Below are 16,000 nucleotides of genomic sequence, written 5' to 3' on the forward strand. Positions count from 1 at the left end.
CGAGGTCGACGGCGAGCTGCGGCTTGTAATGCTCTCTGCACAGCAGTCTGCTGAGCCCGATGATGCCTGGTTGTAGCCGCGCACGTAGCTCTACGATTCGCTTCTTCAGCAGCGGTTCGTACCTTTCGAGGAGACGCCATAACGTGTACCGAAGAGGTACCCAGAATACGTGGCGCACATCTAACATCAGGATAGCGTTGATTGAGCGCCTCTTCTGAATCGCATCGCGTCTGAATCGCATCTCTTCGCACGCGGCGGTTGCAGGCACGTTAACTAGATGGCGCCACCATACTGGCGGAGGCTCGGGTCGTCTGCGCCTGCGGCTTGCCTTTAGGGCGCGTATAAAGGGAATTTTTATTCTTCCTGATAGCAAGGGCTTCTGGGGCTCAGTGGTAAAGTATCCGACTCCCGCGCAGCGGGCCTGGGTTCGATCCCGGCGGAGAGCGGGTACTTTTTTTCGCATTTCCGGCGATAGCGGTTACGGGGCGGCGGCGGCATCATCGCGACCAGAAACGGCTATTGGAATGAGTCCTTAACAGCTTACGCTGTAAAAAAAACAGAAAAAAAGAGTTTCCGCCACGGTTCGCAAGCTGCGTTCTTGTATATACTTACCCCCGTATTCTACAACCCTTCTCGCATGTACACTCCAGCTCAACTCAAGAAAGTAGGTTCCCTCAATATACGGCGGCACTGGCATCGAGGCACCCTACAAGAAAGTGAATGGCAGCGCCGTCCCTCTGCTGAAATAGTCACTGTGCTTCAATGACACTCCATGGTGATTCTAGAGCGAGAATTTTGTTGTGGTGCGCATAGTGATTGCACAAATGCACCGGAACGAAGGTGTATTTCTCAAGCAACTCCTCGTCGCCGCAATCACCGAGAAGCGCTTCGGAAACGAAGTGTCTTCTTCATTAGAAGGTCGGCGCTGTGCTTCCACAGAAGATATTGAGCTTCCCAAACGCTCCTCGGTAATATCTGCTAGGAGTTGCTTGAGGAACTCACCCTCGGTTCGGCCTGCTGGCTGAGATGCTAACATTCAAAGTTTCGATTTCGATAACAAGGGGTGCTATAAGATTATCATTTATTTGTAACATGAAAACAGAAGGAGGCGTAAATTGGGAGGACGGCACTGCAGCACAAGTGCAGTTGCTCCACATAAACGCTTCCCAAATCCCAAGATTGCTTGATTGCTTGCTTGTTTGTTTGTGTGGAAGCGTTTTTATTACGCGTTTGTATTGCATTTTTCCGCTAAGACAAATGTGCCGATATTTATAGTAAGCTCGCTCTGGAGTAAGTACAGGAGAGCTCGCAAAGGCTGTATGTACAGTACGATGACTTTCACCCAGTCTTTCCACAGAAGGATGACGCAGAAGCTTAGTAGGTAGATGGTAGACAGGGCGCCCTTTTGAAGGTTCGGTTTGCAGATTAAGAACATAGAAAATTGATCAGCAAAGGCGTATTCACGAAATACTGGAGAACGGTATTTCAGTTGCCCGTCATTTCACAAAAATTGGACTTCTCGTTGACTACTTCATAGAACCGAAGAACGGTACCGAAAATGCTACCCCGCCGTCTTATATTCGCTGCCTGAAGGTATGTGGAGAGCAAGCCAGTGGCTTAGCTCATTTTCGCAGCAGGCCTGCATCTTGCCACATCTGTTCTGTGTCGCACGTCTCTGTGCTTGCTTTCAAGGAACCCGTCAATTAGGTGAACACGCTCGGCCTCGTCACAACAGCCACGGAGCGCGGCGTCTCCAGCCCGCAGTGCCATGTTCTGAACTCTTTTCTTTTTCCTGATCGCAGGGCTCAATTACTTTTCAGGGCACACCGTACTAATTGGGCGACAGACTAACCAGAAATCAGCGCAAGTGACTCGTGTGCTGACGTTACGAGGTCACTCGCATCCGGTGCGCATGCTCTCTTCTTTCGCTATTACGTGCCCGTGCGAGCGTCGTGACTCTTTCAGCGATTCTTTCTTTCTTTACTTCTTTCTTGCTTTCTTGGTGCAGCTATACGGCGGTAGCAGTCACGGTGTGCGCGTATATTGGGCGCATGCACGCTTGCCACCGCATCCTTTCAGCGGGCTCTTTGAAGCTAGTTGTAGAAGGTTTCAGTGGTGCAGTGCGGTGGAGGCAGCGTACAGATGGAGCGCGGGTTTCCTCTTGCTCTTGCTCGGGTATAAAGGTCGCGTCCTGCAGTGCCCGGAGGCTGTGTCCCGGCTAAGTTGGAGGCATCAGACTAATTTCGCTTCGGAGACACACAGTTCTCTCTCTCTCTCTCTCTCTCTCTCTCTCTCTCTCTCTCTCTCTCTCTCTCTCTCTCTGCCTCGAGTCAGCCGCTAAGCGGCACGGCTATTAGAACGAAGAACAGAAATGAAGCGCTGGGGGAAGAGAATAGGGAGGCTGCTTGCGGCTCCTTATTTTCGCGTTTCCTTCTCCTTCGCCGCTCAGGTCTTTCTGACTCCGAGCAAACAGAACAGGCGCCGCGTAGTACAAAAGCCTCTGCGAGCTGCCTTTTTCTGTCTTGATTTTTTATATCTTTTTTTTTTTTTTCAAGGGACCAGCGCTTTGCTTATTGGCTCCAAGTCGAGCTCTTTTCGTGTCCTTGATGCGCAAACAAACTGTTGTCTTGCCAGGGGCGATGGGTGGTGTCTTGCAAAGAAAAAACACTTGGCTGAATGAAGTGCTGCTTGCGTAGACACGGTGCGCTTTTCGGCACACACGCGGCGGGCGCTTGACCCGTTGGAGCCGCATCTTTCTTCTTAGAATGTAGTTTCCCTAAGGTAAATAGGAACGTTGCTCGGTTTACGAACTCCACCCGGGTTCCGAGATGAACTGGTGGCTCCGTCAGCTATGTTGCGGGTCAAGTCACTGCAAGCGTGTTCCGCGGTCATGCGGGCTCAACGGCGAGCGTGATGTTGCCTTTCTCTCTCGACGTCTTCTCCTCAATCACTTGCCACGGTGACAAGCGTGTCACAAGGCAAGAACGAAAGTTGCAGGGCAGCCTGCTGATCGGGTTACACTTAAGCACGAAATCCATCGCTTGATTAACAAGTCATGTACGTACAAGCAATGTAGGCTTATGATCGGTAAACTAAGCGACAAATATCGGCGGACTCAGCGCTGTAGTACGTACACCTTCTTCATAAAGCAAGTGAGCGTGCCATGCTTACTCTTACCTCGCCGTTTTTGTTTGTTTCTTTGTTTTTTGTTTGTTTTTGTTTTTTGTTTTTGTTTTGTTTTGTCTTTTCTGGCTGCGTCAAGAACTTACTGCAAGGATGGAGGAGGATCGCTGCCTCCGCCCACGCAATAGGTGTTTTTCGGCTAGTTTCTGGGCATATTTTGACTGTCTGTCGAAGCATCGGTGAGCAGCAGGAATTTTTCCATTGAACGAAAGAAGAAACGCTGCGTTGGGAAATGATGTAATTCTGCACCTCTTGATAGGCGCCAGCGGAGGCACAATGGCATTTGTATCGCCATTCAGTTGGAGGGAATACCGTGTCGAGTTGAGCAGCTGCTGCGCATGATGGGTGGCCATGATGGCGCCAGAGGTTAAGTAGCTTCGCGTCGCAGCAACTGTGTCATGGTGCAAGTTCCAGCCGCCGTTACGAGCTGCGAAAGCACGGATTATACCTGTCGAAGGGATATATCGCAGTCGGTGAAGGGCAGATCCCAAAGCGACGAGCGACCGTTGAGGAGAACAAACGCTGTCTTCTGCCGAGGCTATGCGGGCACGAAGAACGAGTCGTACTAGACAACATAGAAACACGAAGCGCCACATAAAGAAGCGGTCTGGACACGGCGAGTGTGAAAGGAAGGGAGAACTAACAACTTTCACTGCAGAGAGCCGACGCGATGCAAAAACAAAACGTGCGCGCCTAGTGGAAAATTTTGCGGTACATGTGCACGTTCAAGAACTGCAGGGGCACACAACTTCGCAAACGCCGGCCTCATAAAGACAAAACGTGGCAAATTACTTGCGGTATGCACTTCGGGCGTGATTTGGCGAATGTGCAGCGGCAACTCATATATGTGGTACAGCAAGCCTTCTTGTATGACCAGAGAGATGCGGGTAATCTGGTTATGCGCACGGCTCGAGTGCGCATTAAGGGCTTTCGTTGAGTTTCCTTCGCAAGAGTCTGCAAGGGAGTATTTCAATCTCAGTCGGGTTTTGTTCGGGTTTTGTTGGACGTTGAGAGCGCAGCTCCTGATATTCGGTTTGCCGAGCGCAGCTGGCTCGCATTTCTTAAGCAGCGCAAGCCTCCACCTACTTGCTTTTGTAAGTCGCCTGTGTTTCGGCGTCAAGCACATTCCATGACGGCATGATGTACTTTTTACAGTTTTCCTCAGTAATGCAGTACGTTTGCAAACTACATAAAGACTTATTAATGTTTTAGCGCAGATATGAATGCTTGTTTAAAACCCACTCGTGGAGTACCGCAGGGTGGTGTGTTAAGCCCAACGCTCTTCAACCTTGTGCTCATTGGTGTCATACAATGCCTACCCAATACGATGAAGTTCTCAATAAAAGCCGATGACATCTGAGTCTGGGCATCTGGTGTGACGCGTCCTCAAGTGCGTGCAAGGCTGCAAAAATCTGCGACATTGATAACGACGTACCTTAGGGAACAAGGCCTCAGTATTTCTCCAGAAAAATGTGCATTAGTGGCATTTAGCCGGAAGCCAACGACTTTGTACGCCATATCCATCGATGGACAAAATACGTCTTATGTAAGGACGCACGGGTTTTTAGGGGTAATCATCGACCGTGACCTCTGTTGGAGTCCACATAGTGGCCTACCTAAAGAAGCGCCTGACAGCCATCTCTCATCTTTTCAAGTTTCTTGGAGGAAAAGCCTGGGGTACTTCACACGTGATGACGCAACTGTACCGGACGCTGCCTCTCGGGTATCTGAGGTACAGTTTGTCAGTGCTGACCAATACCTGCAGAACTAACATCTGTACACTCGAAAGTGCTCAGGCCCAGGCGCTTAGGGTTTGCCTATAAGGCTGCCACGATGTATGTACGTAAACTTCCAAAACCATTGTGATTGCGCATGACTACCCAGCCAAGATTCACATGGAAGCGCTCAGAGCACACGTCAGGCACCTTGCTCGCGCCCCTCTCCACTATCTCGCCTCACTGTCAGAAGACCGACCACGCGCCTCTTTTTGTCAGACGATACTGCCCTATCGGGTATACCTTCCGTCAGATTACACAGCTGCAGCGAGAGTTCCGCTTCGCCCTTGGTGCTTGGCTCAGCCGCAAGTTCGACTGACAGTACCAGGAATTCGCACAACTCTCATCACCAGCTCTCAAGCAACTTTCCCTGATCTTGCTGTATGAAAAATACACTGATCATACCCACCTTATACACCGATGGTTCAACCACCGTGGACGGTTCTGTAGGATCAGTGATATTTCCTGCGAAAGTCACCACATCGAAGTTAAAGACATCACACCAGACATCGACAGCCGCGGAGCTTGCTGCTCTTCCTAGCGCACTTCGCATAATTCGTGAGGAATCACCTCAAAAATGGAGTGTTTTCAGTGACTCCAAAGCAGCTCTACATTGCTTGCTTTCCGCATTACGTCGTGGACGCTACGAACAACCAGTGCAAGAAATCCGAGAGCTCCTTCATCGCCTCGTCGAGCAAGGACACGATGTCACATTTCAGTGGCTCCCTAGCCACTGTGGCGTTATGGGCAATGCACATGCCGCTGAAGCTGCTCGATCTGCTCATGCAGACGGCGTGCAGGAACCAATCACGCTGTCAAGAACAGATTCAGCAGCGAAACTTCGAGTGCTTGTAAATGATGCCACACAATCGTTGTGGAACACACCTAGTTCGCAGCACACACGTCCGCATCGACTGGACCCCTGTCTTCGACTTTGTCTTCCACCTGGACTGTCCCGACCCGAGACAACGGTACTTTGCCGATTGTGGCTTGGAGTCGCATTTACGAAGTCGTTTGCTTTCCGCATTGGATAGGAGGATAGTGCTGCGTGTGACCACTGCGGCGACGAGAAAACTATCGAACACGTTCTTTGTCATTGTCCCCGATACAGCGCACACAGGCAGTCACTCGCGACCACGCTTGCGCGTCTTGACGACCGGCCGCTTTCGGAGCCGACAGTCCTGGAACGCCGACATATACAGTCGTCACACGACAAGACGTTTTACGTTCGAGTAACCTATTGGAGAGACTGTAGTTCTCATGGACGTTCACAACATTCCCTATCCTTTTTTCACCTTTTTTTGTCCGTTTCCTTGCCTTTTCTCTTCGCTGTTCTTTCCGCCTTTCATTTCCCCTTACCCTTCCCCCAGTGCAGGCTAATAAACCAGATTCTTGTCTGGTTAACCTCCCTGCCTTTCCCATCCCGTTTATCCCCCTCTCTCTCACTCGTGGTTAATATCGCCTCCAAGATCGGAGACATTTGAGATGAATTACTGTAAATATTACTGGAAAACTCGGAGCAGGTTGGAAAATGTAATTTTGCACATCTGCACTTTCGAACGAATATGAATTAAACATGAGGAATATAGTTAACTAATATTATAATATTGCCCTTCTTGTCTTTAACGAAATGTAATTTTGAGTTCACGAAGTAGCTGATTAACGAAAAAAAAAAATACGGTGAAGTATTTTCAGTGATTGTCAACCACGAAGGGGAAGGCTTCGTGAAATTACTAACATAAGTGTGTCAGGGAAAAAGAAAATACTCCTTTCAAACAGGAGATGTTAGCGATGTTCCGTTTGCGCTGTCGAAGCTCATCACTGTTTACTGCACACGCTGGTTTATTTGCACGTCTGCGAGCGATACGCGAGGCGTCGCGACAGCCGCTGCCGTTTTGTTTGTTTGTTTGTTTGTTTGTTTGTTTGTTTGTTTGTTTGTTTGTTTGTTTGTTTGTTTGTTTGTTTGTTTGTTTGTTTGTTTGTTTGTTTGTTTGTTTGTTTGTTTGTTTGTTTGGGTGTTCGTTTGTTTGCTTGTTTGTTTGTTTGTTTTTTTTGCCCTTTCTGATCGTTTCAAAACTCGCGGTAATGTACAAACTGAGCGCAGCACTTTTGTGCCTAAGTTGCCAGCTATCTTTCTGCCATGCATAATGGTGGAGCAAATGACATCACTCTTTTTTTTTCTTATTTCGCATTGCCTAATGACTAACTACTCTGATTGTTTACCAGCTGCATTTTTCCACGGGTTGTGACCTCAGAAAGTCGTGGCGTTGCGTTGAACTGCGAGTCGTTTTGACAGCACGCCGTGCTAGTGATGCAAACAATGGATATGATATAAAACGAGTGCAGCAGACGTGAAATCTGGAGAGAGTCTGGTTTAATGTTGTCCACGAGCGTGCGCCAGATACGCGCACGTCGAAAGCATATGCGCCGGCTATATGTAGTCGTCATTTAAATAGTAAATCGCCAGTGCAGCGTCCCGAGAAGTCATCCATGCTGCATGAACTGTGTGATGCGGCTAGCGAGAATCGATGCAAATCGCACACTCTCGGTCAGCTTGTGCTGATTGTTGGAATCTAGTAATAACTATACCAACGTGTCCCCGTGACGAAGACTGCATCTATTGAAGTGGTTTAGTCCGACCCCAATCGGCGTACCATTCGTTGCATAATATTCATCCGAATTTCAGATCGGGAACGCCGCAGAAAGATAAGCAGCGCTTGAGTAGCACGGGACAGCGGTCCTCTTCTGCATATGATATATCCGAATGCTTTTAACTGATCTGTCACCGCACCATCCCACGAAAATAAAGTAATGGGATATTTGTGAAGTCGTGCTTTGTGAATATAGAACCGTTCTTTCTCTTTCTTCCCTTTTTTCTTTTTTTTTTTTTTTTTGCGAGCTTACTTCTTCTTGTTTTCTAGTTTTTCTATGTTGAACGTGTTGCGCTATTTTCAGCGCGATGACTTGCGCTGCCTAAGCGATCCATTTACGCGTAGGTGTGGGAAACTAGAGAATGAAAAAAAAAAGCTTATAGTGGGGGCGATCTTGCAAAACGACTAGGAAAAATGGGTGCCTGTTTCTCGTCTTCATCAGTGCCCTTCGTCCAGCTCATTTATTTCATTGGCATCGACTGCTCGCACAGTACTTGCTTTCCTAAAAGAAATTTGTCATACCCGGTCTTCGCTGACACTGCCAATATCTAAGAAACCTGTAACAAACGATTCCACTGTCTAAGTGCATACTTGCCGTTGTTTCTTTCAATGGAATATGAATCATCAAAGTGCACCAGAGAAAAAAGTAAGCTGAAAAAGCTGGGTGCAGATTGGTGTCGAAATTTTTTGCGCTCTTGCAGTGTCACTTTCCTGAATTCTGTCTATTTCCGCGCTAAATGTTTTGACACGCCCCAGCGTGTTGAGTTCGCCAGGAGGGGCATCTCTTTACAATTCTTACTAACTTACTAAGGTGGTGGTACATTTTACAAGGCAACTCATTTGGGCCACGGGGTCAGAAGTATATAGGGACCCGCTGTCTTTCTGGGAAATTTCAGTTAGACGACAAATCCAACGGACGAGTTCTGATATAACCTGTGCTTGAAGCCACCGGAGTGACATGCGAGATTTACGAAACAGAGGGAGGGCACTGAAATGTGTTCCCCCGGACACATTCTGGAAAGAAAACACCCGACACCATCATTCTAGACTATAGTTAAAGCACTCGACTGGTTTGTTGGTGACACTGCACTATACGTGTGCATTTTATATTGCAGTCCCATGCGAAGCATCCTTTTACCCCCTGCCTCCCTGCGAGTGGGGAACCCGAATGTTTCATCCCGGCCGCTCGACTGTCATTTTGGTTCTCGTGCAACGATCGTGTCGTCGCTTCTCCCGCCGCGGGGCACTCTTGCATGGAGGAAGACTGATGGGAGATGTTCACAAAACTGTGGCCTAATTTGACCCAGCTTATTGAACGGCCGCAGGGAGCGGTGCCTCACGACACTAACCCCGTCGGCGGCTATTCTCTGTTCTGGCTCATCGCGGGTATACAAGACAGTCCTCCCGGGAAATTGCCTCGGGTTGGGCCGCGCGGGGGGACAGAATAGATCGCGTTCGGAGGTGGCCGCCGCGAAGACGCCTGTTTTTGTCCTCTGTCGACGTGTGTGGCGCAGACATCTGGTGTTCTCCGATAACGCTGTTAGCTTCTTTGAATATGCTACCAACTCTCGCTTCCCACTTTCTTTGCCTATATTGGTGACGGGCGCCGATGGTGCGGCGTCGGCGCGCCCCTTGTTTGTGGTGATTTGTTTGTCCCGACGGCTCTTGTTTGTCTTTTTATGTCCACCGCAGTGGCGGCGGAGTCACGATGACCTTCTTTTTTTTTTTTTTTCTCCGGACCCAATCGAGAGGGTTTTATTGCAGCGAGTCGGACCTCCTTCTGCACAGTTGAGTATTTTGTTCCGGAAATGAGCAGCCTGCAGCGGATACTTTGCGTGCCGCAAGTTTCGGCTCCGTGCGCGAATATTCGTCTAAGGAGTTCGTGTAGCCGCACGCTTTTCTAAATGCTCGTTTGCTTTTTTTTTTTTTTTTGCGCTCTTGTTATAAAACATATTCTTTCTATTCGTGACAATTTTTCTCGTGGTATTTTGTTGACTTTTCTTCTCGTAATATAGCTAGGCTGGTGCACCTGTCATACACGTCTTACGCAGAACCGCTTGTATCTTGAATAGTGAAGGAGTTTTCGTTCGTATACATATAGGCATCGATTTCCCCAGTGTATGTTAACCCCCATCCCTTTATTTATTTATTTTTCTCTTACGACCGGTGGACCGCCACCATCCATTATGTGAACGCATTATGTGGAACTCAACACCATGAAGCACCAATGTCAGTATAGGCTTTTCCTTACATAAATCAATATTTGGAGCTTCAGATGGAAGCTTTAGGCCGTATATTTCTTGTGGTAAGATTGAGCTCTGCGGAGCGTATGACAGAGTATTATCGGTCTTGGTTAGTTGGACGCTCGTTGCCAGTGCGCATGCTGTCGATGTTTACAATCGAGCAGCCGAGATGCGTTCATTATAGCATTCAATATAGAATATTCGTGGAGCTGCAATAATTGTTGTATACTTTTATGCACTTAAACGACAGTTGTGCCGCCCAAGTGCACAATATCGGCACGTACTGCTTCATCGTGAAAAGAGAAATACGAACCAAACAAGCCTGCATCAGGCTACATTTTACTTTGTTAAACAAAACGATCGAAGTCTAGAATACAAGATACAATGATTAAAAAATGTCTCGAGTGTCGTGGCTGTGTTATACATTCGGGATCCTATCCATGTTTGTTCACTTTTCTTACGACAGTATGTCGCTACAGGAAGAATGCTGCGTGTTAGCCTGGGGAAATAATGTTATTGCGGTTTGTCTACACTGGTGGCAAGATACGTTGGGCTCATAAGAAACATCAAAATGTAAAGTACGAAAGACCAACGTCGGTGAAATTGGGGAAACACGCAAACTGACGATATTCGGTGTTACTGACCTTGCCCTTAACTTATCATCTTATTTGCTTTTGGGGTGCTTCAATCATGAGGCTGTGGAGCGCGCTGTTTCATCCCCATATCGCGCTAAATAAATCGGACTTGCAGCGCCGACCACGCAAGTGCGCTCAGCGCAGCGTTCTGACGCACTTGTCTGTCTCTGTGTTCGCAGTGGCCAATCCGCCTCCAGAGGCTCCTGCCAAGGATGCTCCCGAAGGAGAGGCCGAAGAGGAGGATGCTGGAGACCCCACCAGTAAGTCTCCCATTTCGGCCCACCGAGCGGAAAACAAGGGCTGTTCTGTTTCCGTCACCCCCTCACATCTGACGCCAAGGTCGCGCCCTTTTGGTAAACGGCGGCTGCCACGCGAGCCTGCGCAGTGGCCAACCTCGGCGAGCGCGCTAATCAGGTCCTGGGCTTCGTCGTTAATCGTTCCCCGTGTCGGCGTCGCCAATCGCTGTTGTCGTCCTGTCGGATGGGCAGACGCTATCGCAGCCTCTTCTTGCCTGTCTCCCTCTGCTCACTCGCTGTAGTGACGAGAGAAAACGCGGCCGCCCGCTCCCGTTGACTGCGATCCGTTCGGGTCGGAACGAAACGTCCCCTCTGTGAAGCTCGATTTGCGCGCTCGTATACGAAGCCGTGTGCGAGTGAAAATTATGAATCGCGAGCAGAGCGCAGACCCGCAAAACTATATTGCTTTTGGCAGAATAGAAGAGAGGACGCATTTTGTCACTTCTTTTATTATACGCGCCCAGTGATGTGCTGCGGCTGGACGCAGGTCGACGCCGTGAGCCGTTGCGCATAAAATGTGTAGTTACACATTTCTTGGCTATAAAATTTCATTTTAGGTTGCTCTCTTTACTGCGCGCACGCGCGTTCTTGGAATGTTCGCGGAAAGCGAGTAAATCTCTTCATCAACGAGTACACCCGCCAACAACCTATCTTCGTTCTTTAACGTTTCGTTTATTAGAAAGGTCTGATAGAGGCGAATGGGCTTTCAAGCACGGTTATTTCTCAGCTGAGGCTGACGCGCCGTGGTGGCTTAGTGACTATGACGCTGCGTTGCTAAGCATGAGGTCGCGGGTTTGATTCCTGAGCGAGGCGGACGTATTTCAAAGCGGGCGAAATGAACAAAAAAAGAAAGAAAAAAAAAAAGAACGCTCATGTGCTTAGATTTAGGTGCACGTTAAAGAACCCCAAGTGAACGAATTAATCCGGAGTCTCCTACTATACGGCATTCGGAGTGTATACCCCTATAGGGGCGTGTCTCATAATCATATCGCGTATTTGGCGCGTGAAGCGCCATAATTTAATTTAACTTAAGCTGAGTATGTGGTGTATCACGTATGACACCACGGGCATTACAGGGTTAAGCAGTAAATTGTGAGCGGCACCGACTAGTGTGTAAAACTCCTGAAAACTACACTGACAACAGACATGGAGAAAATTACGCTTAAGTGAAAGCCTCCCCGCTTTTCGGGGTCGGTTTCGTTTGCCGCAAAGAATCGAGAAATGGTCGAGCAGACTGCCATCCTAAATTGATCTTCTCTTCCCACTTGACGAGTATTCATGCGACAGAAATGGAGAGCTGTATTCTGCTGCTAAAATAGTCGTGTCGTCCTTGTGCAGTCAGTCACATCTCACAGCTTGAGCTGTCCCAATAAAATAGCTCCGTGTTGGCTCAGGCACATTGTGTTCGCTTAGCTTACATAGAAACGAAAACTTTCAAGCTTCCGCACGTTTCTAATAAAAGCAATCGCTTTCAAATTATCTTTCTTTGCTTTTGTTTCTTTGGTTACGTTTTTTTTTTTTTTTCTTTTTTTTTTGTCTCCTCCTGAGTATAAGGCCACTGCGCATACGCAATCAGTCACCGTCGCGTGGGCTGATACGAAGTTGGCGTGAAAGCGCGTGAGGATGAAGAAAAGGAAGAAGTGGAGAAGGGGCAACGCGCTCTCCGAAACAATGGAGCAGCCATGAGAGCGTGGACAAGCGAGCGAGGAGTCTGTCCGGCTGCGATGGAAATAAATGATCGCATTTATCGACTCGTCGCCCGCTCGGTATTTCTCGACGTCGCAGTAAAACGAAGGATGGGAAAGAAAAAAAAAAGAAGTAAGAAGCCTAATTTCGTAGCCGGTCGTATTTCGGGCTCTGATCGACTCCGTGTGGTGCGGTTGCATAGTCTCGTCACGCATCTGCGCTCCTGTTCTTCGGCCTCTCTGCTCGCGCGCTTGTGCAAACGGGGTGGATTCAGTAACTTGCGACACCGGAGCTTGGCTGGATGACCGAAGGCTGATAGCCTTCTATCACGGCCCACACCGCCAGCTTGCGTGTGATTACGAGGGGCACGCCCGGATGACATGGCGACGCTTTTCTTTGGAGCCCGCGCGTTCACAGGGCAGCTTTGTTTCTCTTGGGACGTATGCTACAACGACGCGCTGGAAGGCGCTAATGAAGCAATACAAACGTCATTGATATTTTTGTTTCTTTTTTCGCAGGCAATAGATGTGGAGGAAGTTGTCTCTCTCTCTTTTTTTTTTTTTCGAGAGAGAGAGAGGCCCAAAATTAGCAGGTTTCCTGGTAGAAAATTTTGATTTCCCTGACATATATGGCACGTTCCTCATAAACGTACAAGGGCAGATATGGGCGTAATTGAATACGACTGAAAGGAAGAAAAAGAAAGAGAAAGGGCGAGGAAGCGAGTAGACGTAATTAGAGCAGCTCGTCCGGCACTGCAGTGGTACAACAGCGCAGCAAAAGAACCACGTCGCGCGCCTATGCGCGGGCTTGCACCAACGCGTTCATTATGCGCGTGCGCTGGGTCGATACATTATCCAAGTAAGCGGACATGAGCTTATTTGGTCCAGTGTAGTCCCACGCAATGTGTAATAAATGCACGCAGACACACCGTTGAACTTGAACAGGCAATAAATTCTATAATAAGCTGGCTCCCTGTAAAGTATGTTCACTGAGGCCGCCAATGGCGACTTCCACGGACGCGCTTTACGGTTCTCGTAAACACAGCACTCGTCATTGGGGGAGGGGAGGGGGGGGGGGGGACTGGCTGGCTTTTATTGAGTGAAACAGTGGTACTACGCGCGGACTATAGGGAACAAGAAAGAATGGAAATTTGTAGGAGGGTGCCTTTTGTGTCAGGTACACAAAATGTTTCGGAGATACACCCTCGTAGCGTTCGTTGTAACTGCTGTAGAAATACTTCCCCTCAGAGGCCGACTGCGCTAGCGGATAGTGCGAGATAAACATACATGTGTGCTTTGATTTTCTTACGAAAGCTCCACCCGTTCTACTGAGACTGTTCTTCTTCGCCTAGTCGCCCACCATTTCTGGCTCATCATTTTTCTCTCCTTCCAAGTTTCCTCCTTCCGGGTTGCTTCTTTCAACTTCGCTTAAACAATGCAGATAAACTATTTCTTGGATATACCTACGCGGCTACGTAGGTATATTTCCACCGCGCGTGGCTATGCGTACACTGTGCATACACTGTGCATACACATTCATACACATATCGATAGGTCTTTCTGCATGCTCGAAGTTTGCATTTCTTTTGTTTTATGTGCGCGTTTATTTTTTACAATGTTAATGTGGACATTCATCTGAAGAAAACGTTTTGCTCTGTTTACTTTGTGAGAAGTGGTCTTTCTTGGAAGAAAAAAAAAATGAACACTCCCGTTTTTCTGCCTGTTAATACAAAATAAGCACGTAAATATGAGCTTTCGGTGGGATGTCGTGCTGAATTGGGAGTTGTGTGGTGCACTCGTTACTTTAGACACTTCAAAAAGAAATAAAAAATAATTAATCGTGGCGCGGCGGGCCACCATCCCGGGTGCCGCTGACCCTAGCGACGTCACTGCAAGGACCTAATGCCACAGCGTTCTGTACTGTTGAAGTAGTGAGACCCTCAGGGCCGGTGCAATGTAAGGATTCCGTTCGCTCGATTCTGGGGCCGAATTCGCAAAGCTTTTCTTTCTGAAGGGCTCCCTGCCATTGGCTGGCAGTCTTCGATAATAATATGTCCAGCATCAGGATTGGCTGGGATTTGCACTTACGAACAATTATTGCGTAATAGCGTTCTTGTGAACACGGTTTTTCTTCCTTTCTTATTATTCACCGCCCCCTACCGACCCATCCTACTGTGATAAAGTGGGCGGGGCGCCACTCACACCAGTTACAAATCACGAGAAGGGGTAACAGTTGAATAGAATTGCAACACATTATTCCGGTCTAGGATAATCCACGTAGAATACGGCACCATAACCTGTAATCAAATCCTCGACCAGTTTGATTATTCCATTTTTTTTTCCGACGTCGTCGATAACGAGAGAAACCTCAAGTAGTAGGATCCTGAATTATTCTTCGACGGGAATAAAAAATGGAAAACAGCCCTTCTTCCACCATTTCAGTGCGACAGACAATGGGTAATTAGGAATCCAGTAACTAAAGCTATAACGAAATTACACGGACACGAACAGAAGTAAAGTTTATGGCACTTGAAAGGCAGAGAACAAAGGAAGACGGAGAATGGAGGTGGTGACTAGCGAAACGACACACAGTGGGGTCGTCCCAACAAGTGCGGATTTGCATAACCAATGCACTACATCTTCATCACGTATACCGTGCAGATCGTGCTCCTTGATCTTGTTCAATTGCTTTTGGTCATTCGGAGACAAATCTTGACTCGGCCATCCTAATACATGGTAATACCACCTTTGTTCTGCCATCCCCCCCCCCTTTTTTTTTTTTAGCTTGGTGGTTAACGCTGTGGTGTATAGGCCATGGTTAATGTCGATGTGGCGAGTGGTTCTTTTTCTGTGCGCACAATGTATGCACATTGGCTTTACGGCTACCTTGGAGATTTCTCGACATATAGGCGCGAAGCTGAATGACTCTGCTGAGTATTCGTTCCTCTCGTATCTTTTTTCCCCCTTTTTTTACTTAATCTTGTGACACTGCTAAGGTTACTTGTACAGTTGATAATATTTTTTTCTTCTGTATTTCTAATCTCGGTTCACAGACAAGCTCGGTTTTTACCACGAACGCGAGTCAACATATAAACGCGTTCCATTTGAAATAATATGGTGTCTCAGCTTTTCTGTTGGCTCAGCTTGCAGAGGGTTCTTCCTGATTAAATGATTAGTTAGCTAGGGTGATAACGTGCGCGACACCAGTGACGCTTGTTGTTAGGCGCAAGATCCGCGGCGTCTCTGCTACAATATAAAAGACGAGGACGACGAGGCTCAGTCATGATTCGAGATCTCCGGAATTAACTTTGTGAAACTAATCTATTACCCTACTAAACTGTTCCTTCCTATTTCTCTTTTTCTTTAATTCAGCGTTTTGGGTTGACTTGTGATTCGTTTTGTGTTGAACAACAGCAACAACAATCGAAAAAGAAAAGCACCAATAAGCTTGCACCACGGCGTCCCCAGGACGCAAAAAAAAAGAAGAAAGAAAAAAAAACAGACTCCGATTACTTTTATTCCCTAAACCCAA

The 16,000-nt window shown here is 47.9% G+C and overlaps 1 protein-coding gene across 4 annotated transcripts in view; it reads left to right on the forward strand.

Moving 5' to 3' along the window:
* The window catches only part of LOC119462438 (dual specificity calcium/calmodulin-dependent 3',5'-cyclic nucleotide phosphodiesterase 1A), a 561,781-nt gene that overhangs the window by 444,436 nt on the left and 101,345 nt on the right, over positions 1-16,000 (forward strand). For all 4 annotated transcript variants that reach the window (XM_049667691.1, XM_037723794.2, XM_049667693.1 and 1 more), the window contains one exon: positions 10,667-10,747. In XM_049667691.1, the coding sequence (XP_049523648.1) occupies positions 10,667-10,747 (81 nt within the window). The remainder of the gene's footprint in view (positions 1-10,666; positions 10,748-16,000) is intronic.

The sequence above is a fragment of the Dermacentor silvarum genome, chromosome 1, assembly GCF_013339745.2.
Source record: "Dermacentor silvarum isolate Dsil-2018 chromosome 1, BIME_Dsil_1.4, whole genome shotgun sequence".
In the NCBI taxonomy this organism is placed as follows: domain Eukaryota; kingdom Metazoa; phylum Arthropoda; class Arachnida; order Ixodida; family Ixodidae; genus Dermacentor; species Dermacentor silvarum.